Source organism: Phyllostomus discolor, chromosome 4, assembly GCF_004126475.2.
Source record: "Phyllostomus discolor isolate MPI-MPIP mPhyDis1 chromosome 4, mPhyDis1.pri.v3, whole genome shotgun sequence".
Classification (NCBI taxonomy): Eukaryota; Metazoa; Chordata; class Mammalia; order Chiroptera; family Phyllostomidae; genus Phyllostomus; species Phyllostomus discolor.
In genome coordinates, this window is record NC_040906.2 from 135,624,280 (window position 1) to 135,652,129 (window position 27,850).

Here is a 27,850-nt window from a genome sequence, read left to right on the forward strand (position 1 = left end):
TATTTATCAAAAAGAAAAAAGAAATGAATACAGAAGGAAGCTTGGTAGGCTTCGGAAAGTTAAAAGCTCAATTTTCAACATGTTGCAATTGAAGGAATAATTTCTAGTTAACAGGAAAAGTAAAATGGAAACCAGGGGTATATGAGATTGCCCAGAAAGAAAATGTAAAATAATAAGAGCAGCAGGGAATGTAATCTTGGTGAATACCATTTGAAGAAGCCAAACCTGGTCTGTGAGGGTGTATATAGAGAGACAAAATTTCAGAATAGAGCAATGTGCCACAAACATTAAGGGAGAGAAGAATTAAGTGGGAGATGGTTGCTAATTCCTAAGTCTTTTACAGAAACTTAATGGTATTTTATTTCAAAGAAAATAATACATGCTTTTCATGAGTTCTAATCTGCTTAAGTAGTAAACTCAGTTATCATTTGTGATGATTTCTCCCTATTTAGAATGTACTCAAAATTTCTTTAATTATGATATATGTCTTTCCTTGTATCTTTTGCAAATCCCAAATCTTTAGAATGAAAAAGATCTTTAAGGCAAAAATATGATGCCATATCTTAAACTCATCAGTAAACTGATTTTTTTTTAGGATTAATTATTCTTGACAATACTTCCATTTATGCTGGGATACAAATTTTGAGGTTAGTTACCTATAACAATGTATATGCCTTATATACTGTAGAGGTAGTAAGAAAATATCTAATTGGTTAATAGCTTTATTGTTATTGATTAATAACAATAAAAATATTACACATCTTGGAATGTCATGGTCTTACAGAACCAAGTAGCTAGACATCTGTTCATAAAATCTATTTGAATGACACTAGTGTTTTAATGTGGAAAATAGAAAACAAGATGCATAGGAGAGAAACATTTATTTATCAGCTATACTGTGAATATTATTTTTAGACAATCAGATATAGACACTTTAAAATTCCACATTACTCAGAGATCCAAAGGCACAGACACAAGTGATTTATTGTTTTTAAAAAGTGACAAAAGGGAATATTAATTCTGAGAGATTTTTAATCAATTTAACACTATTATATACTAGAGAAAAAAATTCCACAAACATTCCCTCACAAAGCTGGTAGTTTTATATTTACATAGTGCTTTACAGCAATTTCAAATGTTTATCTATAATACAATGTTACTTCAGAAAACATAAAAAATATAGTTTTTTTAATAGTCATGCTCCCATTTTTGATGAAAGCTATTCAGTTTATCCTAATGTAGTTTAACACTTTAAAATTGCATGAGATATTGCAGTCAGCTTTATAAATCTGCAAGACAGAGGCTGTCAGGCGGAACAGACAGAGGGCTCATCATCACTTATGTCCGAATCATCTTCATCAACACCTTCAATCACTGATTTCTTCCCTTTACAACAGGATACAATTAATCCGATCAAGAAGACCTGTAAATTTAAATAAACCATACGTTATTTCCCAAATGTAAAGTCATTCAGAGAATACTGAATTTAAAATCCCATGGCATTACTATGCTACGAACAAGCTAAGGGTCAGATAATGCCTGGGATACCCATACTTACCCCAAGAAAGGCCCAGTTACCAAAATAGTAGGCAGCGCTAAAGAACCAGAACTTGTGGAGGAATAGGTAGGTCCGGGTAACAGTACACTGATCTATAAAAGCAAATAAAAAACTATTGTGAATTAATTTCTCTTTTGAAAGGAACTATTAATACTATATCTGAAAAGTTATTAAAACTAATAACCAAGGTCAGTCAGTAAATATTAGAGATGACACTGAAATCGAGGTCTATCTCCAAAGACCCTTCTTTCAATCCCCTATTATAGTTTAAATTACCGACTAATATAGCATATTTTGAAAAACAGATGCCACCAATGTAATCCTGGCTCTTATGTATAAAAAAATTATATTGGCAGTTCAATTTATTTAAAATAGAAACAGCATTTTAACCAAGAGTGTCAGACATGTTCTAAAACAAAACAGGTCAAGTTTTCCTAATGAACATTAAAAGAAAAAGACTATCAGATGTGGTAGTAGTAAGCTGCACTATTCCAATTTTTAGAGCAGCTCAAACCTGAAAAGTTCTTTGAGCTTTTCTTTTTTCTCCTAAAAAAATACAAAAATTATTACGTACTGAACTTTAAGTAAAATTGTAGCTTGAATTAAAAATAAATCATATACTTTTGTCTCCCCCCCCCCCCCCCAAAAATGTACCTCTTAAAGGAAAAGTGGCAGACTGGTTATTTTGATATTTGTGTCAGATGCCATACTGGTTTTACCCGAAGACTTTGTTTCTACCAGGTTACAAAGTCCTCTATGTGTCTTGACATACATCAAGCAAATGATGTCTAAGAAAATACTTGTTTATTAAAACCATTCATAAAGGTCTGGGTGGCACAATATAATGTAACTGACTTGAAATTATATATGCTGCATTGAATATAGGATTCCAACCTCACATATTTCAAAGGGCCTTTATTAATTACAGAAGAAAATCCTTGCTCTGGCTGGTGTGGCTCAGTGGACTGAGTGGTTCAGTGCCTTGTGAACCAAAGTCTTGGGTTCAATTCCTGGTCAGGGCACGTGCCTGGGTTATGGGCTAGGTCCCCCACTGGGGATGTGGGAGAGGCAACTGATCTATGTTTCTCTCACATATCATTGATGTTTCTCTCCCTCTTTCTCTCTCCCTTCCCCCTCTCTCTAAAAATAAATAAAATCTTTTTATTTATTAAAAATCTTTTTTTAAAAAGGAAAAACTAAAAAAGAAAACCCTTATCTTACAAAGCAATTTCTTTTCAGTCTATCAATTACAGAGGAGATTATGATTTCTGCATATTTTTATCCAAAATGCAGAGTGGCAAAACATTTTACATGCAATTAGGAGACTAACATCATATGCTATTGCTAAGAAAATACACTGTTGATTTCTAATTTTATAAACTCTCTTCTTAGTTTCAATAAATAAATACTATTTTGTCTTAAAATGTCAAATTGAAGGGAATTTTGTAGTCCAGTTCACTACACAAAGGATCTAATACACTTTATTTTTTGGCTGTCACATGGTTTTCTGAAAAGTAACATTTAGATTATATTCTCTCAAAATACAAGACTGGCTATGTAAAGCTTTAGATATTATGGAAATATTTAGATACTCTAAATCTTACCTATTCTAACTCCTTCCACTTTACTTCAATATTTACTTCTATTGCTCAATACCAAACTGTACAAAGCAGTTTAATAGAGAAGCAACTTATTCTTTTCATATGCAAGGACCATGGATCTAAAGCTGACCTATTGATACTTCAAGGGCCTCCTTCATATTCTTTGCTCTTTCTCAACAGAAAAATCTAGAATGAATATTCAGGCTCCCTAAGAAAAAACAAAAAGGCTTGATGTAGCAGTGGCTGAACAAATGTTTCCCTCCTCTCCTACAGTGAACAGCACCCAAGATTACACTGGGAGTTCAGTAGAGCGGCAGAGACTCCCAGACAGGACACTCGTTACTCATTTATCCTGCTCTCACTGCATGTTATTCTCACCTCCATTACAGATCTTTCTTCATGGCAATACGCCACTTCAAATAAGCACCTTTTCAATTAGATAAGCCTGTGTATTCCAAAGAACCTATCAGAGTGCCTGACACTCAATTATTATTGAAGCAAACCAAATTTCTAAAGAACAAACTGACAGTGACCAGAGGGGGTGGGTGGGGGAGAGCAGGGGATAATGGGGGAAAGAAGGGGAGGGGTCAGGTCAAAGAACATGTATAAAGGACTCATGGACAAGGACAACGAGGAAGGGGGAGAGGACTGAATGTGGCAGGTGGGCGTGGGTAAGGCAGGGGAGAATAATGGGGAAATAATGAGGACAACTGTAACTGAACAATAAAAAATTCAAAAAGTTAAAATGAAAAAGAAACAAAAAGGGGTATTTTATTTAAAAATTATATTACTAAATAATATATTTTCCAATTCTTTTGACTAAAATCTGACAAGATTCCATGGGTGTCAAAACAAGACATTTGCATGTGTTTCAAAAATGAAAGTATAGTCCTGGCTGGCATAGCTCAATGGATTGAGTGCGGGCTTCGAAGCAAAGTATCGCAGGTTCAATTCCCAGCCAGGGCACATGCCTGGGTTGCAGGCCATGGCCCCCAGCAACTGCACATTGATGTTTCTCTCCCCCTCTCTCTCCCCTGCCTCTCTCTTTCTCTCTCCCTTCCCTCTCTAAAAATAAATAAATAAATAAATAAATACAATGAAAGTATAAGATGTCCAGCATAGTGAAGTCTTTGAAGAGCTCAGACTGTGACAGACTTGGTGTCAAATACCATTTGGCCACTTCTCTGGCCTGTGAGTGGGCATCAGAGTTCCTTACAGGGTCATTCGAAAGAACAAATGAGGCACAGGTGTCCTTTGGTAAACACAGAGGATTGGTTTCAACACCCCTGCAGATACCAAAATCTGAGATGCTCAAGTCCCTTATATAAAATGACACAGTATTGCATATAACCTGCATTTGCACGTAGGCTACAGCAGGGTACACCTACACCTCACTTCAATCACATGGATTCTGCACAGTGCTCACCACATGGCAAATTCAGGTTTTGATTTCAGAACTTTCAATGATATTTTTTGAAAATATTTTTGATCTACAGATAGTTGAATCCATGAATATGAAAACACAAATAAGGCCAACTATATATCAAAACCCTCATGCAAAGTGACAGTTAAGATTAATTTTCTTCTTTATTTCTTTCAGGGTATAACTAACCCATGTTAAAGAACACAATTCTCAAGAGATACTCAAATGTTAGCAAGAAAAACAACTAATCTGAAGATTTTAAAAGTGCACATCCAAGAACAGTATGAAAAATAATTACTTAGGCATTAGTATCATGACTATTTTGTACACATTCATTATTTTTCTTTCTTTAAAATCAAAACAGATACAAATGAATTTATTGAAATTCAAACGTGTATAATTTAGTAACACATAACCTGCTAAATAGTTATATACCTTTAAATAAAAATAACCAATGTGAATGTTTCAAAAATGAAGACAGACTCCATTTTGTTATACAAAAATGCCCATTTACAATTATTTAAAAATCAAGAACAGTATCTCCCATTGTTTAAGCATTGCATTAGCTGCACTACACAAGTATAAACTTGTTTGAAAAAAATCACTCACCCTTCTAAACATTGTTAACACTATAAACTTTAAAAGTAAAATTTTTATTACTCATTTTCATACTTAAAGATATTTTGGAAGTCAGAGCTTGACTAAATTCAAAATTTCAGGGCCAGATCAGGGATTACAAGTAAAAATGGAGCTGGCAGAGCAAGTAAATGCAAGTGATTTTTCCGAGAGGTCTAATAAGCCACTCAGTGACATTTTAAATTGCCTCAGACCCACTGATTCTTCTCCCACCACTCACACATACACACTCACACAAACCAAGTATTTTTTCTATCCCATTGTTTTTCTATCACATGTCCACCATTTTAACATAGATTTAATACAAGCCTTCTAAAATAAAAAGGTGAAATCAAGCCCTGGCTGGCGTAGCTCAGTGGATTGAGCGCGGGCTGGGAACCAAAGTGTCCCAGGTTCGATTCCCAGCCAGGGTACATGCCTGGGTTGCAGGCCATAACCCCCAGCAACCATACATTGATGTTTCTCTCTCTCTCTCCCTCTCTCTCTCTCTCCCCCTCCCTCCCTCCCTCCCTTCCCTCTCTAAAAATAAATAAAATCTTTAAACAAAAAAAAAAGGTGAACTCATTGTTAGTGTTATGCTTTATTGTTGAAAAAAATGACACTAGACCGTAAATCCACACACCCAGTATGTATCAGTTTTTTATAGTTATCTTTATATGTACATATGTTTACATTGAGTATCATGGCCATTGAAGAATTTTGGTTAATAGGTCCCACGCATATATTTTATACTCTGGCAAAGATTCCACAGTGAAAAATGGAGGGGAGCTTCCTCCCTTAGCATCTGCCATCTTCCAGCTGCTTACCTGAATCACATATATCTAGGAGGTGTTTCTACAGTTATCTACAAAAAGTTAAGTGAGTATTTTGAACTTTGACCTTCAAAGTAAATTTAAGTTGCTGGATGTTTCATCTAGGGACTGTGTTCTAAAATCAGAAGTGCTCAGGAGACTTCTGACTCTTGCTTCACAGAACACATAAAAGTTCCAGTTAAACTAAAGAGTACAATTAACAATGGAAAAACTAAAAATAGGAGCTCAGATGAAAAATTTCTCTTCTAGTCACAAGATGGCCATACAAAATAAAATAAAAATAAAAAATTTAAAAGCCTAGAAAATGCACTGCGAGGACACGAATAAAATCAGACTTTTGAATCATGCTACTACTACACTTCCTCCATATCTTCTCACTTATCATCAAACTAGATACGTAACCAAGTGCAAATAAACCATTACTTTCAGGTAATAGTAGCCTTTATAAATATACCTAATGATTGTTATACAGTTCATTTTTCCTTTTAGACTACTAGTATGTCATTGTTGATGTATTCTGATTGCTACTGAGACAGCTTTAGTTATTATGATAAATGCACCTTCTATTTTAAATATATTTTTTAAAAACAGCATTTTGTGGTGATTTAAGCTACAATTAAGTCATCATCATGTTGTATCTTCACTTGAAATCAACTTAGAATTACACTCTATATCTGTGCTTTATTTATAAAATCAATCCTTATATTATATATGCATATACAGAGAGGCACTTGAGAAAACTCATGTGCCAAGGCAAATACATTTTAAAGCAAATATTTTGTTTGACGAGTGACAAACTGGCAGGACGGACTGGACTATTTAGAATGTCACTTCATTTCTCATGCTTGTCCATGATTACGCAAACTTTGGTTTCTCATCAGGGTCTTGCTGCTATCGAATATTTATACTTAACTGTATACTGGCTAAAGAATTTGGATGATATTGTGACATGATAAGAAATTATTTATCAAATAATTTCTGTTTTAAGAAAGGGAATTACATGAGTGGAATGTAGCTTGACAGTGAGCACTAAGTGTAAGAGGTTCACCAAATCAGAAGACACTCCAAATGAAAACACGAGCTGTCAAAATAGAGAGGAAGGTTGGATCCAAACACCATCTAAGAGGTGTTTGGAAGTGAAACCCTAATTAATCATAGGTTTTACTGTCAAATGAGTTTATAGCCTATGAAATATACATACATACAAAGATTTGAGAAACTAGCAATATACATCCAAATAAAAAAAGGGAGGGCAAATAAAAATTAATACATAATAAAATCAAAGTTATATATTTACCTTAACATTTAACAAATGGCATACAGCTAAATCAATGTTTTGCTAAAGCTTACTGCAGAAGCTGGGTAAAAAGAAAAGACTGTTGAACATCAAAAACCATAGAAATTCTAAAAGAAATTTATTATATATGTAAAAATGAAAAATATGTCTTTTATTTTACAGAAAAAAACTCAATGGATTTTTTGGCCACCCAATATAAATATAAAAATTGTATCAGGTCAATAAAAATAGCACTTGCCAGATTTTTTTGCACTAAAGAATGAGTTTTACAGTGATTATTTTTAAGAGCTAGCATAGTTTGTGTTTGGCTCTGAAAGTTAAATTTAAAGTGTTTCTAAAGTGCTGAAATATGTATTGCTTCTTTAAGAAAAAATACTCCTAATTACATCTGTATTACAATTGGCCATCTAAAACTTAGAGAAGGGAGTTACAGAGGCAGGCACTAGCGCCTCACCTATAGAAACAACCACGAACTGTATGAGTGAACTCTAAATTAATGAGACTTATTATTTACTAGTCTAACTGCCCTAGGCCAGTCAAATATCAAACAATTATTTTCTGTTTATCTTTTTTTATAAAATAACAGTAGTTTAAGGGGTTTGGTAGAGAATATTAAAATTAGAAACAGAAAATTGAGATTTCATTCTTGAGTCTGCCACTTATGTACCATGTGATTCTGAGTGAGTCATTAACTTCTAAGTATTGGTGTCTTTGTAGGTGACATTGACACAGTATCTGCTTGTGGTAGATAGTGACAGGATAGACTGACCTTCTGAGAATTAAATTTAGAAAGAAATCTACATGTGATTAAAAAAAATGAAAGGTGGATGTTTTTAAGAGTTAGTAACCTTGAGTAAGAACCTATAAATACGAGTAAGTGGCTGAGAAGTTTCACAAAATTACCTAGGGTGGCTTTGGAAAATCCAGAAAACCTGAAAACTTGTACCTAATTAACTTCACTCTATTGTCTTAGTTGAACTTTTAGCAAAACAATCAAAATGTCAGCTAGCAAAGAACTTCAACACCAAGTAACTTTCTAGATCTCAAGAAAAAGCAGGAAAAATGGTGCTCTGATCAATACTCAGTTTTCTGGTCTGAATGGCAGCAGTGGACACAACACATCAGGCTGTTGCAGCTGGTGGTTCCAGCCAGTATCAGTGAGGCCCTTTTTCTGACTACGTCCCACCTAGAACCTATGGGACAATAAATTTGGCTTTCCATACGTATGCTTTGATGACCGCTGCTTCACAACAGTTAAGCTAACAGCACTGTGTAGAGTGGATTAGAGTGGAGCGCTAGTTGAAAGGTACAGCAATTCATGTGAGATGTAATTCATATGAGACGTAATTCATATGAGACGTGTGGGTTGTTGTGGAAACAGACTCTGCATCCCTTAGACACTGCTGAGGTGTGGAGAAAGAGTGAATGAGGGTAACTGTGCTTTGAAGAATAGTGAAAGAAACAGTGAAGTCAGTAAGTATACTCCAAAGTCATTTTGTGCTGTCTTCCCCAAGAACTATGCATTTTAAACACTTTCATACACACATTGCCAAAATAAGACAAGGCTCTGTGTATTACTTTCATAAGATTGGGCTCATTTAGGGCTACCCCTAGATAGCTAACAGGCTAACATCTTTATTTTGCTTTAGTCCTTGACCATGAGGTAATGTCCTAACCCTACAAACCACATATTACAACTATGTACATGCTCTCAGCTAAAACAGAAACCTAATGAAAAAGTGTGCAATGACCAACGATGGGACTGAGAAATTATTAGGTTATTTTACTAGTTCTCAATTTACAAAGGAATACCAAGAACAAAACAAAGGCCAACAGGCTCAAAATTTTTAAAAAATAGAAAAGAAAGTATAACCTTATTAGCTGCAAATAGATTTTAAGGACAATTATTCTAGATAATATCAAAAGTAGAATGTAAAATATTAAGCAACATTTTCTAATTAAGACTCTAAAAAACACAGCATCTAAACTCTAAAAAACCAGGGCATCACCCTTGATGTCTCTCACGTCCTACCCTAAACCCCTCAGCACATCGTACCGGCTCTACCTTCAAAATACACCCAGAATCTGACCACTGCTTGCCACTTTCACCACTACCATAAGCTCTCCCTGGATACTGCAAAAGCATCTTGTCAACTTACTTTTGTCCTTGGTTTACTATGATCTGTCTCAGGGGTTGGCAAGCTAAAACCCAAAGGGGTAAATTTAGCCTAGCACTTGTTTTTCTAGGTTTTACTGGAACACAGCCACAGGCATCCATAATGTACTGTCTACAGCAGCTTTTGTGTTGCCACGGCAAAGGGGAAATAAGGCTATCAAAAATTATCACAATTCTAACAAAGCTGATTTATCCTTATCTTATAAACTAATCTAACTATCTTTAACTTTCCCATGTCCACCCCCAAATTTGCGGACTATAAAACAAAAGACCACGCAGTACTTTTTAAAGGCCACTGCCCCATGTTCTTGAGTTTGAGGGGAAGAATGATGTACCTTCTCTGAGCTGGACCTTCTTGTTACAAAATTCTAGAAAGTTAAAATTATTAGCTTCACTTAATACAAGGTAGGAGGTATTAAATTAATAATCCACATTTAAACCTGTCTTTTAAACAAACGCAGAGTCAAGGACTGTTTTCATTTCAAATTACCTTTATGGACCATCTACTTGGGCAAATAGGCACCACAGGAGATACAAACAAATACTGTATCACAAAGCACCGATGTACTTTTTAATCTCAATGCTTCAGGTTTAGTTTCTAATGAAACCCCTTGATCACCTTCATTTTTAGCTTGTTAAAATTCACTTTCATTAATATGAAGATTTCAGACAGTTGTTAGGGGTGTGGTTGGGGGGCTGGGTAGGGCAGTAGAGGGACTAAACAAAAAAGAAAACAAAAATCATGGACACGGACAATGGTGTGGTGATTGCTGGGAGAGGGGGAGAGGTGGCAGGAAGTAAAGGAGGGTATAGGGAGGATAACTGGTAACAGGCAGAGGCTTGAGGGGGTGGTGAACACACAACACAATGTACAGTTGGTGTGTTGTGGAAATGTGCACCTGAGACCTGTATAATTTTGTTAACCAGTGTCACCCAGTAAATTCAATAAAAAGGGAAAAAATTAAAAAATAAAAATGTGTAACCTGAAAAAAAGAACATTTTATTTATAACTGTATAAATGAAAAATCAGTCAGCTACTATAGTAACTCCTTTAATAACACTGGTTTTAAATAGAAGTCTCTCCTACAAAACACATTTTTTCAACTTTTTTTTTTTTACTTAGAGGTCAAAGCATGGGTTGGAGAGTAAAAAAAATTAACCTGAATTCATTGTTAGTGACAGTGTTAAGTGCTGGAGTAGTATTGCTTATTTACTTAGATTTCTAAATAAAATTTCCTTGAAACCTCAGAAGTTCAAGTAGAAATATTCCATATTCTAAGAAAAAGATGGTATCAAGAATTAAGAATTTAGTTTTTTCAAAGTCTCAGTAACTATCTGCCAATCCTACTTTCAACAAACTATAAGGAAAAAAGTCCTCTCTAAAGTCAGTATCTGCCCTGGCTGGTGTGGCTCAGTGGACTGAGAACCAGCCTATGAACCAAAAGGTTGCAGGTTTGATTCCCAGGGCATATGCCTGGGTTGCGGGCTGGGTTCTCTGGTTGAGTGCACCCAAGAGACAGCCAATTGATGTATCTCTTGCACACTGCTGGTTTTCTATCTCTTTCTCCCTTCCTTCCCCCTCTCTCTAAGAAGTAAATAAATAAAATCTTTTAAAAAATCAGTATCTATGTGGCAGATGAATGCCACTATCTTATCTCATTTCTTTTAACCATAAAAAGGTCTAACAATGTTTTTTAACTATAAAAACTATTAACAATGAAAAAATACAGTAAATATTTATTTACCTTTACTTCAAATTTCATTTTCCTGAGGTACAGCTAGACTTTTAGATGATTTATGCCACAAAAGCATAAAAAAGAATTAATAAATACATTCTTCCACCTCCTATATATGACATATATATATTTTTATGTTAAAACATATAAAGCTATATCCTTACATATATTGTATGTGGCATAATTTCAAGTATCCTCATCTATGGGTAAACATCCATCCAGTTGTTTCTTTGTGTTTGCTATTTCTGATCTGACCATGATGAGTCTTGGAAACTGGTTAGCTTTTAGAAAAACCAAGAAAGTGTGAATACGATTTCAAGATTTCCATGTAAGGAAATGTTTAAGACAGAGAAAAGGAACAGGACTTCTTCCACCCCCTGATATGAGGATAAGTGGAAGAGGAAAGGAAAGTCCAATCTTGGTTTTGAGGGGTTGCCAGGACATGCACTTCCACACAGCTAAACTAGCTGGCAGTTAGAAAATAAGACAGACATTTAAGATTCTGATATTTGATTAAAATATTGAATTCCCTCTTATTCGGCAGCAAAGTTAGGCTTATTTACTGTCAGCTGTCAATTCTGCAAACCACCACTAGCAATCCTCACTGTTCTGGTGGAGCTAAGCTTATTTAGATGGCAATGAGGGAATATAAGAAAGGGAAAGACAGGGAATAATTATAAGGCTTATAAGGTTGGAGTGGGCTGTGCCACTTTAATCAGTATCTTACAAGGTGGGGAACTGGTTAGAATTGAACTAAATTTACAAGTTTTGGATCGATGGACACAATGTAATGAGATGTCTTGAAACAAGTCTTACTGAGCAAGTAATCTTGATAAGTAAACTATTTTTTTTATTTCCTGGAGTAAGCAGATAAATGACTTTTGCTTGTTCTCAGTATTATTTAACCTATGGGCAGGGAAGTGAGTCTGTGTCCAGAACTGGTCAACATTAGCGACATTATCTTGGTGTCAGTTCCCCACCTTTCTTGGGATTAAAGCATTTTAAAATTTACTGATTGGTATTAGGGAATAGTTTAAGACTTTAGACAGTCTATTAGAAATTTTAAAATATGCTACTTGTCCATATGGAATGGACAATACGGTGGAGTTAACAGAGTAAATCTGGAAAATAACCAGAAAGACGAAATCTAGGTTGCTGACACTATCACAAGAAACTACTTAGATCACAAAATTCACCTGTTTCAGCTCATAGCTTTCAAAGCAAAAGGTTCACATACAATAGAAAAAATGATCTATTGAAAAATACAGGTGAAGAATTTATATAAAAATCTTAAATTGTTTAAGAAAGATGGAGTACATCACCAAATACAGAACACCATTTTGCATTTAAATTGGTGGGTTATTTATTTTACAATATTTTTTAAATTCTTCAGTAAATTTTAAAATAGTATATGCCTTTAGAAAAGAGGTTTAATTTTTGAAGTTTTTAATGTTCTTTGTGGATCTAAACTGTTCTGTATTCCTCAGAATGGAATGTGCCAAATGGATGGTCCAGTGGAAACACAATTCTTGATTTGACTTAAACTTTTGTCAGTCTCTTGTGCCCTAGGCCCTTGAAGTCTGCCCTGCTCATAGTCTGAGCTCCTTCCAGAACAACCCCTTCTGGCTGACCTCAGGGAAAAATATCCACTGATTATCTCACCCTGTAACTAACAGCTGGTTCTTTCTGGCCTTGTTTACACCTTCCTGGAGAAGAAAAGCCCCTTTCTGTCTCATCTTTGAAACGTTTGAAGATGTCATAGTCAGAGAGTTCTCCCTATTGCAATAGTCCCCCTTTTCCTATTGTAATAATATCTTTGAATAGTCTCTCCATTTTCATTTGCCAAACCGCAGCTCTTGAAATAGTTGATCATTCTTCCTTGTGCTTACAGGAAACTACATTAATCTATTTTTCCTCCTATCTCACTGGTTGTTCCTTCTTACTTCTCCTTTGCTAGTTGCTCTTCTTTTTAACCTCTTAACAATGAATAGTCACAGAACTTATTCTTGTACTTCTTCTTCACTTAAACTTATCTTGCTAATTTCTCACCTAATCTCACAGCTTTACTCCCCCATCTTCCCCTGACCAAGCCAGCATAAACTTCTCTGACCTCCACATCCAACCCAACTGCCGATATAAGATATCACCTGATATTTAATGAATGACTCAATCAAAAATATCCAAACCTAAACTCTGTTCTCCCTCAATGCATGAGTTAGGGAAAAAGATATGTAGAATTAAGAAAACATTCATTTTGCAAAGAGACTAAAGAGAACTTAGCCCAATAGCAAGTTTCTGAATGCACTTTAGAATGATCTCATACTAAAAATTACATTTATATGCAACTTAAAGTAATATCTATGTGCTTTTAATTTACAGCCCACTTAACATGTGGCATTCTTAAAATCTATTTAGAAAGCATGGTAAAAATCCCAGACAAAAACTACATGAAGATAAGGAATTTCCCTCATTGTTAAATCTTTTCACTTAATTCTCTACTACTATAGCCCATACTACCCTACTAAAACTTTGTTCTTCGGATATGTCCTCCCATTGTGTGGGTTCTTTTTATTTTGTTGATGTTTTCCTTTGCTGTGCGAAAAGATTTTAGTTTGATGTAGTCCCATTTGTTTATATTTTCTTTTGTTTCCCTTGCCTGGGGAGATATACCCCATAAAATATTGCTATAAGCAATGTCCAAGATTTTGCTGCTTATGTTTCCTTGTAGGATTTTTATGGCTTGGGGTCTAACATTTAAGTCTTTGATCCATTTTGAATTTATTATTGTGTGTGGTATAAGAAGGTGGTCTAGTTTTATTTTTTGCACATATATCTGTCCAATTTTTCCAACACCATTTATTGAATAAACTATCTTTAGCCCATTGTATGTGCTTGCTACCTCTATCGAATATTAATTGGCAATATATCTGATAAGACATTAATATCCTAAGTTTATAAAGAATTTACAAAACTCAACACCAAAAAAACCCAAACAACCCAATTAAAACTTGGGCAAAAGACCTGAATAGACACTTCTCCAAAGAGGACATACAGATGGCCAAGAGACACTAATCATCAGAGAAATGCAAATTAAAACCACAGTGAGTTATCATCTCACACCTGTCAGATTGGCTATCATCAATAAATCAATAAACAATAAGTGCTGGCAAGGAGAAAGAGAAACCATTTTGCACTATTGGTGGGAATGTGGATTGATGAAGGCACTGTGGAAGCAGTATGGAGATACCCCCCAAAATTAAAAATAGATCTGCCTTTTGACCCAGCAATCCCACTTCTGGGAATGTATTTGAACAAACCCAAAACACTAATTTGAAAGAACATAAGCACCCCAATGTTCATTGCAGCATTATTTACAATCACCAAGATCTAGAGGCAGCCCAAATGTCCACCAGTAGATGAGTGGATAAAACAGCTATGGTACATTTACACAATGGAATACTGCTTGACTGGAAAAAAGGAAAATTTTATCCTTTGTGACAGTATGAATGGACCTGGAGAACATTATGCTAAGTGAAATCAGCCAGTCAGAGAAAGAAAAATACCATATGATTTCACTCATATGTGGAATCTAATGAATAAACTGAACTAATGAGCAAAGTACAGACGCATAGATAGAGAGCAGGATGACAGCTGAGGGGTGAGGGGAAGTTAAGGATGGAAAGGACGAGCCAAAAGGAAAAAGGAATCATGGACAAGGACAATAGTGCGGTGATTGCCAGGGGAGGAGGGGAGTACAAGGGGACAAATGGTAATGGAGAAAAATACAATAAAATACAATTTTTTAAAAAAAGCTTCATTCTTAAAGGCTTAAGATTTGCTAGTTGCTAAATCTGTCCTTGAAGCTCTGACACTCCTGACCTCTGGACACACATGCTCTTGGACACTATAATGCTATAGCATTCTGGTTTCTCTCTTGCTTCCTAGACTCTCATGTTTCTCCAATAACCTTGTAGCTTCTAGTTTGCCTTTATATTATCAGTGAATTTCATTCCTTCATGGCTTGAAATGATTACTTCCTTTATATTAAAAAAGAGGTAATGCCATTTTATTTTTTAAAACTTAAAGGACAGATGATGCAAACAAAACACTAAAATGTTAAATGTAGAAAAAATGACACTCAGAATTAGGACACTTGCATTAAAGTCATCTCATACTATCTGTGAACTTTTAATTTCTGTGTTAGGATCTTAGTTTCTGCATCTGACAAAAGGGGGATTAACTATTCAGATGACCTTCTACAGGTTCTGTTTTCTTATTTTCACATTCTAGTTTATATTTTTAAAACTGTTTATAAATTACGTGTCTCTTTATGGCCTTTATTCCCATTTTTACAATTCTTATACAGAAAGTGAGAGGGAAAAACATTCTCTGTCTCTGACATAATATCTTAGATCAATGTTTTCAGAAGAATAGGTTCTAGAGGTTCTGTGGAAACAGGTCCACCTGTTTACTGCTGTCAAAGGTAAAACAGCTTGGCAAACAAGTTTTATTTATAGAGGAATGTATTTTGAATCATTCACAGGCTTGTTTATTCTAGAACTTAGTGTTCAACCATTTTCCAAGACACTGATGTGCATTTTACTTTATTAATTTTTCCTTAACATTAGTTATTTAAAATAATTATCACTTTTCCCCTCTGTACTTCCTCTATATAATTATAATCTTGCACTAGCATTTTAGTTTTCAGTCTGCTTAAATAATTCATGTACTTTAGCTTAACACCTCAGTTTTTATTCAAGCATCATCTACTAACTTGAGTCATCTTAAAAAACATTTGTCCTTGTAAAATTAGATCCTAAAGTTAAAATCTAAAGTTATATATCATTTGATTATTGCTAAGTCTATCTATACATATGAACAAATATACTTCAGCAGAATAACCTCCCCAAAATTAAGTATGATATATACATATCATTTCAATCCCACTTACTTTAATATACAAATAAGAAAACACAAGTTTCTTATTAGGGTGATAACTGTTAAGTTATATAAATGTCTGGTCATCATGTTGTATGCCTAAAACTAATATAAATGTAAGTCAATTATAACTGATAAATTCTAAAAATAAAAGCAATACAAGTTTACTTCAAGAAGAGTTAAAAGAAACAGAACAGGAGAAGACTTTGGATTCATGAATTTTAAAAAATGATCATTCAAAACATATTACCTTGCTTTGTCCCTCACTGTATCCCCCAAATATTTAATGCTCCCGCCACAGTTTACTGTTACAATAACTTGCCAAATATATACATGTCTGTATGCCTGGTTAATGAAGGTTTTTTTCAGCTTAGAATATCCTCAGTGTTTTCAGTTTGTTTACTTAGATTTATCTTATGCTTCTGGGCTCAGTTAAAATGTTCTGGGCAGAATAAATCATTATCCCCTTTTTATTTCCTACAGTATTTTGCTTATAATTTCAACACAGCTTGCTATTTACTTTTCCTGCTATTACCATTATTTATTTTCAGATCCAAATCCATTAAGCTGCATGCTTTCGGAAGGCAGGGGCTGTAAGTGTTGACACTTACACTTTCTCTGACACTTTCCCTCCAAAAATCCACCCCAGTACTTACAATGGCTGTTATGTTTCCCCATTAGGGAACAATGATCTTCCATCTTCCTATTTTGACTCAAATAATTATGCCTATTTATGTTACTCTTAATAACTCTGTTTTTTAAACTATTTTATTCCCATTAACACAGCAGATTAAGTAGCAATTAGAGAATATAAAACTAGAAATGCAAAGATCCTTTTGCTATAATGGCACATGAAATTTAAAATAACTTCTAATTTCCCCAGTTGACTAATTTTTACATATATACTATGCATTACCTGTCAAAAGTAAATTAAGTATTCTCATTTTAAGAGAACTTTGTAAAGACAGTACAATAGGCATTCTTTATAAATTTGCTAAATTGTTCTATTCTTTAAGATGTTATTTTAAATACAACTATTTTTAGGTGAATAATCCTCTTTTGAATGATAAACATTATACACTGAAAACTAGGGTTTCAGTAATCTTTTCCATATGTTTAATAAATGCTAGACAACACCAAGTATTTATATAAACATAATATTACTTAAAATGTACTTAAAATTGATCAATATATGTAGTATTAGAAATCATGCTTTAATAGTTTTCGGAAATAATTTTAAGTATACCACTTAAACTATAAGTGAATTATAAGTAAATTATAATTTTTGTTTCTAAATCTAAAACTGTTCTCCAAAATTATGTTATTTGCAACAGACACACAACAAAGATGCCATCCAGTGCCAGAGGTACTTATATTTATAGCGTCATCTACTCAAATCAAATGTTCCCACCAAAGTGTCACAAACAATAGTGTTGATTTTTATTCTCCACATGCTGAGATTTCCTAGTTCATGTTTAAATAAATATTGTCACACGAGTCCATCACCACACATACCACTCCATCTCCACCCATATATCAAATCTCGTACTTTAATTTGCTTCTTCATTTCTCTCCATCATTATTTTTATTTAAAGTATTCTCTTTAAAAATAATCTACCCTGCCACTCCAAATTCAATGATCATATTTCTATCATTCTCTTCCAACTATGCACAGGTAAAACTAAATCTGGAGATAAGACTGATAACAGAAAAAAGTTGAAAAATATAAATCAAATCCACAAACCTAAAGGGTATGTTCTTGTACTGCAAAGTAACATTTCAAAGGATAAGTCAACTGAAATGATTAAGTATTAAACAGTTCAAAGGAGGTCATTTTAAGCATTGTAAATTAGATTAGACTGAAAAAGAAAAATGCTGAGTGTGATTCATAAAAAAGTTATTGTCAAGTATCACTGGACTAAAGCTTATTGATCCATAATACAAATTCACTCAGCTAAAGGCATTTTTTAAAGCCCATTTTACGTTAAGTGCAACATAATTCTGAAATCCTGATTTTTTGTTGTTGTTCAAGTTTCACTACTACTACAAGAACTTAAACAGAATCTATTTTAGATCTTCAGGATCACTGTCCTCTTACTTCAAAAATCACAAATCAACTCAACAGGAATTTTTTCATTCTATTTGCACTCAGTAAAAATGACAGCCCAAACATTTTAACGATGAACCCTATTTGTGCTGTACGTGTATGCACATTTTAAAGTAAAAAATCAGGGACTAAAATCATTAAAAAGCAGAACTGGAAAGTCAAGTATATTTATATTAGAAATACTTTACTATTATTTCTTCAGGCAAAAAGAGGCATCCCTACCATATCTGTTCTTCCACATCTTGTCCTTTTCTCCCAGTTTCAGCCTCTTCTCTATTTCCCTATACATGGTGGACTCCATGGTTGGTCACTTTATTCCCTACCTCTCACCTTGTCCTTTGCTTTCCATCCTACTTCAATCTTAAGTCACCTTCCTCAGACAACCTACGCACTGATGGAATATAATCATACAGATCTGCTCAACAAAAATATAAATTAATAGTTTCATCTCTGTCCCGATATATTTATCTAGCTCTATTTTATCTTCCTTTGGTCAGATCCCTCTTCCATTCACCTTCACAGTCTATCCAAAACTTTTGCTACTTTTTTCAATTCTTGTGCCCTCTACCCCTTCAGTTTTCAGCAGATGACATAAGCTTAACATTTCACAGAAAACTGAGGCAATCATACAGAAATGCCAACTTCTTGCCCACCCTCACTGAGTTCATTTCATTGCTTCCTTCCTTGCAATCTTGAAAAAGCATTCTCTTTTTTTCCAAGTGTATTTTACTGCTCATGCTATAACAGTTGTACCAATTTTTTCTCTTTATTCCCCTCTGCCCTGTACCCCTGCTCCCACCAGCATTTCCCCACCTTAGTTTATGTCCATCGGTTACACATGTAAGTTCTTCGGTTCTCCATTTCTCATACTATTCTAAACCTCCCCCTGTCTATTTTGTATCTACCACCTATGCTTCTTATTCTCTGTATCTTTTCTCCTATTCTCCCCCTATCCACCTCCCCACTGATAACCCTCCATGTGATCTCCATTTCTGTGATTCTGTTGCTGTTCTAGTTGTTTACTTAGTTTGTTTTTGATTTTGATTTTGTTTTTTAGGTGTAGTTGTTGATAGCTGTGTTTGCTGCCATTTTGCTGTTCATATTTTTGATCATCTTCTTTTTCTTAGATAAGTCCCTTTAACATTTTATATAATAAGGGCTTGGTGATGATGAACTCTGCTAGCTTTACCTTGTCTAGAAGCACTTAATCTGCCCTTCCATTCTAAATGATAGCTTTGCTGAATAATCTAGGATGTAGCTCCTTGCCTTTAATGACTTTGAATACTTCTTTCCAGCCCCTTCTTGCCTGTAAGGTTTCTTTTGAGAAATCATATGATAGTCTTATGGGCACTCCTTTGTAGGTAACTGTCTCCTTCCTCTTGCTGCTTTTAAGATCCTCTCCTTATCTTTAATCTTGGCTGATGTCATTATGATGAGCCTTGGTGTGCTTCCTCTTGGATCCAACTTCTTTGAGACTCTCTGAGCATACTGGACCTGCATGTCAAGTTCCTTTGCCAGACTGGGGAAGTTTTCCTTTATTATTTGTTCAAATAAGTTTTCAATTTCTTGCTCTTTCTCTTCTCCTTCTGGCACCCCTATGCTTTGGATATTGGAATGTTTAAAGTTGTCCCAGAGGTTCCCCAGCCTCTTCTCATTTTTTTGAATTCTTGTTTCTTCATTCTGTTCTGGTTAAATGTTTATTTCTTCCTTCTGTTCTAAATCCTTGATTTGAGTCCCAGTTTCATTCCCTTGTTGTTTCCCTATATGCTTTTCTTTATTTCACTTTGTAAAGCCTTAATTTCTTCCTTTATTTTGTGACCATACTCCATCATTTCTGTGAGCATCCGGATTACCAGTGTTTTGAACTCTGCATCTGATAGGTTGTCTATCACCTCATCACTTAGTTCTTTTTCTGTAGTTTTGGTTTGCCCTTTCATTTGGGCCATATTTCTTTGTCTTGGTGCACCAGTCTGGATGAATGTTTCCTCTTTAACTCCTTCATAGCCAGATTTCCATACTGTTTGATTTCCTGGCAGTTCTGGTTGTTTTTTGTTTTAAAACTGGTTGTTATCCTTCTTTTGGTTGTGGAAAGAAGTGAAATGTATCTACCTATGCCTCCATCTTGGCCTTAACACCTCAGTCTGTGTTAATATTCTTAGTTATCATCTCCTCAAAAAATGAATTATATTGGCCCATCATTCATTCATCCTTTGATATATTTATGTGACCACTCCCACTCCATTAGTTTTATCCTGCCATCCCTAAGTCTCTCGTAATCTTAAAAAAAAAGGCCTTCTATAGTTTCCATCCAATCTCTCTCAATCTCTAGAAAGAATTTCTATGAAAACTAATGTAAATAAACTCAGTCACTACTTTATATTCTTTTTTATTCAGTGCAATTAGTTTTTATCTCCATCATTAACATTTTTTGCACTTTTCTCTGTACCTTCTTTACCTGTTTTGCCCTTCGATTTTCCCCAGACTTCCAATCTTCATGCTCTTCTCACTATCTACCCTCAGAATTCCTTATATACACATCCAACTGCCTATATAAAATCTCCACCTGAATGTTCCCTATGGATCTCAAGTCACATAAGTATTTCTTACACTTTTCTCTGATCTTAGTATGAATTTTTATCTCAGCTTAGAGATACCAAAATTTATCAAACTATTCAGTAACAAGAGGGCCATTCTAGAACCTCCTATATCCCTTGTCACTACTCTAAGCAGTAAGAAATTACTTAAATTAACCCCATAAATTTCTTTCTTCATTTCACACCCTCATAACCACTGTTTACTTCAGGCTCTCAACATCTCTTTTGGGTTATTATAAATAACTGTCCCTGCAAATACCTCCCAGTTGATTTCTATGTTCTGGTCTCAATTCCTCAAATCCATTCTCTACATAACTGTTATAATTAAGTTACTGAAAATAAATCAGATCAGAACCTCTACTTTATTATTTAAAACTATTGGCTCTGAAGTTACTTTCAAAGATCTTTTGCAATCTGACACCTAACTATGCAATCTCATTTCCTCCCTCTCTCCAACCCCCTACCCCCATAATGTAAAAAATGAAACAATATTGTCTTAAATTCTCTTAGATATATACCCATAGAGCTTAAGATCATTTGATCTGTGCATTTTGTTCCTCCACCTACAAGTCTTCTCTTGTTGCACATACTTGGTCAATTCTTTAACCCTGAAAGAATACAGGGGTTAAGAATAAAGATACAGCTCTGGTATCTCTTTTCTGAAGCCTTCTTTCTGACTACCATCCCACAGTGCTCTCCCCTCCAGGCAGAGTCAATTCTTTCTTCTTCTAGGCTATCCCTAAATTCTGTACCTATTCCTGTTACTCCATCATATTCTATAGTTGACCCTACTAAAAAAAAAACCTCAGAATTTATCTTTTTCATACTGACACGCATGAATGATTTATGAAGAAATATACTATATTTGACATATTACTTGACCCTGAAATAAAAGCATTTGAAAGCAGAGTAGGAGAAAACTTTGCAAATTCTGAAAGAATAAATACAGAATCTGTAATCAGGACAAAATATTGTAATACTGAAAGAAAAAAAATAACCTTAACATACAACATATTAGAGAAAAAAGTGATTCTCTGAAAATACACAGTTTAAGAGCACAGGATCACAGAGGTGTTTTCCAGAATACACATGAGATACTTAGCAGAGTGTGTGGAGCACACTTATACATTTTTAAAACTTACTGTTATTATTGCTAACATTATTAACTCAAGTAACTAGACTTAGATGAATTAAAAGTTGTTCTAGGTCACAGATCTTTGATCTTTGTCCTAAAAATTGTAGATTCCACCAAAACTTTTGAGTTTCTCAAGGAAAAAAACAATTCATTTAATAGTGACTTCTTGTACTAGTGAATGTGATAAGTAGTAACTACCTTCATTACTTCATAAGTAACTAATTCTTAATGGCCTTTTCCCTAATTAAAATTATTATGTCACCAAGATATTCTATTGAAGACACTTATCAATTTCTTTTTGCTAAAAGTTCCTTTGTCACATGTTAAAACAAATGCATCAAATGATTAATGGCAAAATGCAAGGCAATTCTTTTCTTACAGAGTAGTAATTTCTAAAACAGTTGGTAACAGTTGCTTTATTTACCTTCAGGGGCATCTGCATCACATCTCTTTGGCACAGAAAGGGTTGAATTACCTTTATGGTCATTGTAAGTTATATTGGTCTGAAATATGAAAATATGGTTAAAATGTAATTATATTAAAATTATATTTTGATTCAAAAGTAATAACATTAACTTTATACTCTGTTTTCTATTAACTTACATCTAACTAATATTCTAAAAGGTAAGTTTTAAGATAAGTTTAACGTGAGGACTTTTTTGCAACAATCTTTGGGTCCTATGTTAAACAACAGAGCTTCTTCCCAGAGAAAGGGCCTATTTATTTTTCCACAGTATATCTTTGTTTTATGCAAAAGCATGATCTTCATTCACAGAAAACTGTTTAAAAAGCATGCCCTAGAGAACTAGGTGCAGGGGATGAAGCAGGAAGAGAGTAAAAAAGGTGTAAGAAGGGAGATGGATTCAGGTGATCTAGCACTGTGGTTCCTGAGCACAGGTCATTCCTATATCTCCATCATGATTGTTCTACCCACATTGTTACCTAACGTTTTTCAATCAACTACTTTTCAATACTTAGCAATATTATGGGTGGTATTAATTGAAGAGTTGATGTGCTAGTTAGATGTTTTTTCTTCCTAATTACATGTTAAAGTAAAAAAGAATGGAGGAAGCAGCACAGATTGAGTCAGATGTGGTCAAAATATTTTAAATTGTCAAAAACCCCAAACTAGCTACCCAGTTACAACTAGGAATCTCAGCTGGTATCTGAAAGATCAGTATCAAGAAATCAGTGTTAGAGGTAAGAGAACACCCATCATGTTAAAAGAAAGCCCAGTTACCCACAAATGACATGTTTATAAAGCATCTCCTGTGAGATTAATGGTACTTATGAACATACATATTTTGCTCACCAAAACTTTTGGGGAACCACATTAATAAAATTCTTAAAATGTTTTTTAAAGGAAATGTTATAAGTTTTAATAAAGTGCTGAGATAATGCTCAGTAGCTTGGCACCATGGGATCTATTTAAAAATTATTTTAATAAAATTCAGTATGTTAGTTTTAAAAAGAATTGGTATGAAACAAATATAAGTATGTTCAAAAGTGGAATGAAAAAACAGCTTTGCCAAAATTAAATTTAATCTGATAAGCTAATATCTTCTGTCAGCCTCCACAAATTAAAAACTGCTTTTAAATATCAGTATCTTTAAAATATCAAAATAGTGACGACTTCTGGTTAGGATGTCACCATAAATAAGCATGGTTCACTTCCTACATAACCACATCAAAAAGACAACTAAAGTATGGAACCACCATCACTCAGAACCATCAGAAATCATGTGAATGGAAGTCCAACAACAACAGAAGTAAAGAAACCACATCCATCCAGACTGGTAGGTGGGATGGAGATGCAGAATGGGCTGGTCCCACATCACAGGTGGTGGAAAGTATTTGGAAGGGATATTCGGAAGCAAGGAACCTTAGCCCCACACCAGGCCCCCTAGCCCAGGGTTCCAAGGCAGGAAGATAAGCCCCCACAACTTCTGGCTGCAAAAAATCAGAAGGGATTGAGTTGGTAGAAGAAAGTACTAGAGTCCCAAACAGTTCCCCTTAGAGAACCCACACACAGACTTATTCAGACTCAATCCCTCTGAGCCCTAGCAGCAGGGTAGCAGCTTGAAAGGCCAACAGTGGTGTGCGTACAGGGAGGAAGTGAAGTGTCTGACATCAAGGTGAGAGCTGGGGGACAGCTTTCTCCCAGACAGAAGGTAGGCAGAGGGCAATGTTCCTTTTCTGAACACTCTCCCACAAAGCTATGGAGCCACAAGCTAGTGCGATTATCTGAGACTCGATCAACCTTGCTAACACTGTTTGCTCCACCCTAGAGATACTCAGAGACTTCCTCCTATCCAACTTACGGGTCCATGCAAGCTACTTTTACATATGAGTGGCTGGTCCTGGCTCATGGTTCACAACTTCCTAAATCCTCTCAAACAATTAAGAACCAGCCTCAGTAAGCCCCCAGACTCCATACTTCTTGCTAAGTGGCCCCAGGTCTGGCACTAGCAGCAACCAGCCTACGTTCACAGCTTGGCTTCACCTGGGAATCTCCAAGCCCAGCACAAAGCATCCATTTCAAACTGCTTTATAGCTGAGGCAGCGTGGCCTGGGAAAAACACAGGTGGTGGCTGACATTCGCCTCTATGACCTGGGAAACCCCAGAGCTTGAGCACGCAGTGGACAGCTACAGACCACGCCAAAACACCTCTACCCTTCATCCAAACAGCTGATCCTCCACAGAGGACAGAGGTTGATGTTCAGTGGTCACACCAGTCCTTGCAGCTGACTGGCCTAGGTAAATGTTTCCCATTGACCTGCCAATGGCAATGAAGACTCAACTTACAGGAGAAAAGTGTACTCAGCCCAAACAGAAGGTGCACCTCAAGTACCCAGCTTGGGTGATAGAGGAGGCTGTGCCACTGGACCCCACAGGACACCTACTACATAAGCTATGCTACTAAGACAGGGAGTCACAGCAGCTCTACCCAATACATACATACAAACACAGGGAGGCTGCCAAAAGGAAGAGACAAAGAAACATGGCCCAAATGAAAGAACAGATCAAAACTCCAGGAAAAGAACTAAACAAAATGGAGATAAGCAATCTATCAGTTGCAGAGTTCAAAACACCAGTTATAAGGATACCCAAGGAACTTAGTGAGGACCTCAACAGCATAAAAAAGATCTGAGTCAGAAATGAAATCCAGGAAGTACAGAGAGTCACAAACAGGATGCAAAGAGGCCCACTCCAAGACACACCATAATTAAAATGCTAAAGGTTAAAGATAAAGACAGAACCTTGCCCTGGCTGGCTCAGTGGATTGAGCGCAGGCCTGCAAATCAAAGGGTTGCCAGTTTGATTCCTATTCAGGGCACATGCCTAGGTTGCACGCCTTGTCCCCATGTAACCAGTGTTACAATAACACTAGTTATAACACTATAACTAGTGTTATTGTAAGGACAATAATGCGTGTGAGGCAACCACACATTGAGGTTTCTCTCCCTCTTTCTCCTCCCTTTCCCCTCTCTCTAAAAATAAATAAATAAAATCTTTAAAAAGAGAGATAAAGACAGAATCTTAAAAGTGGCAACAAAAAAGCAATTACCTACAGGGGACTTCACATAAGAATGTCCGCTGATTTCTCTAAAGAAACTTTGCAGGCTATTGGCAAGCAATATTCAAAGTCTTGCAAAGTGGGGACCTACAGCCAAGATTGCTCTCCCTAGCAAAACTACCATTTAGAATCAAAGGACAGATAAAGAGCTTCTCAGAACAAGAAAAAGACTAATGGACTTCATCACCAAATCATTATTACATGAAATGTTAATGGGTCTTATCTAAGAAAAAGAAGATCAAAACTATGAACATAAAATGGCAATAAATACATATCTACTAACAACTGCATCTAAAAAACAAACTAAGCAAACAAGAAACATAGAGACAGAGTCATGAATATGGAGTGTTTTGATGGTTGCCAGATGGAAGTGGAGTGTGGGGGAATGGTGAAGAGCTAAGGGGATTAAGAAGTACAAATAAGTAGTTACAGAATAGCCATGGGGATGTACAGCAGTCTAGGAAATGGAGTAGCCAAAGAACTTATATATGACCCATGGACATTAACAATGGTGTGCATATTGCCTGAGGGAGTGGGGCGGTGCTGGGTGCAGGTGGGCAAAAGGAGAAAAACTGAGACAACTATTATAGTATAATCAATAAAATACAATTTAAAATTTAAAAGTACAATATAAAAATAATGAATTTTTAAGTTTGCACTTACCTCTGTTAAGTAATTTTGGCTTCCATACATAACATACTGGGGAGCAAGACTATAAATCATGTAACTAGTGTGGAGGACAATAAGCAGAAGTATCATACAGAGAAATAAGAGTGCCTGGGGTCTGGTTCTACCTCTTCTGATTTTATATAGCTGGAAAAAAAGAAGATGGTAACAGCATGTCGGCAACATGTTTTACTAGTAAGGCACACAGTCCTGCTCACGTGTGGGTAGTCAACAGAGTTCAATCAACCATGCCTTTCTTTAATTCAAAATAAACACTGAGAATTCTTAATCATTCCAAATAATTATAAAAATAATAAAGACAATTTTCTCCATGTAAAGCATTTAGGTTTAAGTATGTTTATTTTATAACCATGGCAAAGCATCTATATCCAAAGGAACCTATAAATGATTTCTTAAAAACACAGGACCTAGAGAATATATCAGTATTTACATGGTCTGTTTCCAGACAAATATTCTAAATTTATTATGCAATAGCATCTATTAGAAGTTTATAGAGCTAAGGAGAATTTTGAACTACCTCTAACTCTATCTAAAGATTAGAAGAATTAGTTTAAACTGTAAGTATTATTAATATATTTGTAATCTTATGTAATATTACTGCACAAGAACAGACATATCACATGTTTATATATACTCATATCTATAAAATGCTCATAATGTTCTCATACTGCCATAAAGTCTAGTTATGATAATCTGACTAAATATTTTCCTATGTACCTGTATTAGAGCAAAACTAAAGCATACAGTAACAAAAAGAAGGAACTGGGTAGCTTGCTCCATTTCAATGGCAGAGCATACTTTTACTTTAGCAACTAAGATATCACCTACCTGTTTTATGACTAGATTGCAGTACTATCTAGAGTAACAGAATTCTAATTCTGGATGGGTTGATGATATGATCACCTAAAATTTTACATTCCCCAGCTTCCCTTGCACCTAGCAGTGATAAAATACAGCAGTGATTAAACATCAAAAGAAAAGTTGAAATCCACTGGGGATTTCTCAGTAAGTCTTGCTTTATATACGTGTAACCCTTCCTCCCATCTACCTTTTCCTTTTGTAACATGGACAGGATAAGTGAAGCTGCAGCTGCCAAATTACAGTAAAGAGGGAGAAGCCAAGAGGATTACAGAGATACTACTGGGCTTGACATTTTTGAGCTAATAAAACAATGTTAGATTTTTTTCTATAGCAAGAAGTCATTCATTAGTTCAAGCCACTATTTAAATGGTTTTTCTTTCACTCACAGCCGGAAGTAGTCTCCATTTGATACAGCTTCATTTTAAAATTTTTAATTTATCTCAAAGTAAGCATAAGAAAATAACCCTTTCTCTAAACCATATAGTGATCTTTAACTCTTAGTAGGAAGGACCATCTTTCGAGCTAAAGTGTATCCATTTGTGCTTCACTATGTTTCCATGCAGCCAAGCCCTAAGAAAAATAATATAAATTGTAGACCAGAGTTTCTCAACCTTGGCACTACTGATATTATGGGCTGGATAAGACATTGTCAGACGCCTCCCTGTGCACTATAGGACTTACCCACTAGGTGCCAATAGCACCCCCTAGTAT

The 27,850-nt window shown here is 35.2% G+C and overlaps 1 protein-coding gene across 1 annotated transcript in view; it reads right to left on the reverse strand.

Moving 5' to 3' along the window:
- Positions 1-866: 866 nt before the first annotated feature.
- The window catches only part of LMBRD1 (LMBR1 domain containing 1), a 102,886-nt gene continuing 75,902 nt past the window's right edge, over positions 867-27,850 (reverse strand). Inside the window, exons 13-16 of the mRNA XM_028509840.2 lie at positions 26,255-26,404; positions 22,438-22,516; positions 1,559-1,650; positions 867-1,423 (exon numbers count right to left, since the gene is read on the reverse strand). Coding sequence (XP_028365641.1) covers positions 1,307-1,423; positions 1,559-1,650; positions 22,438-22,516; positions 26,255-26,404 — 438 coding nt within the window. The 3' untranslated portion in view covers positions 867-1,306. The remainder of the gene's footprint in view (positions 1,424-1,558; positions 1,651-22,437; positions 22,517-26,254; positions 26,405-27,850) is intronic.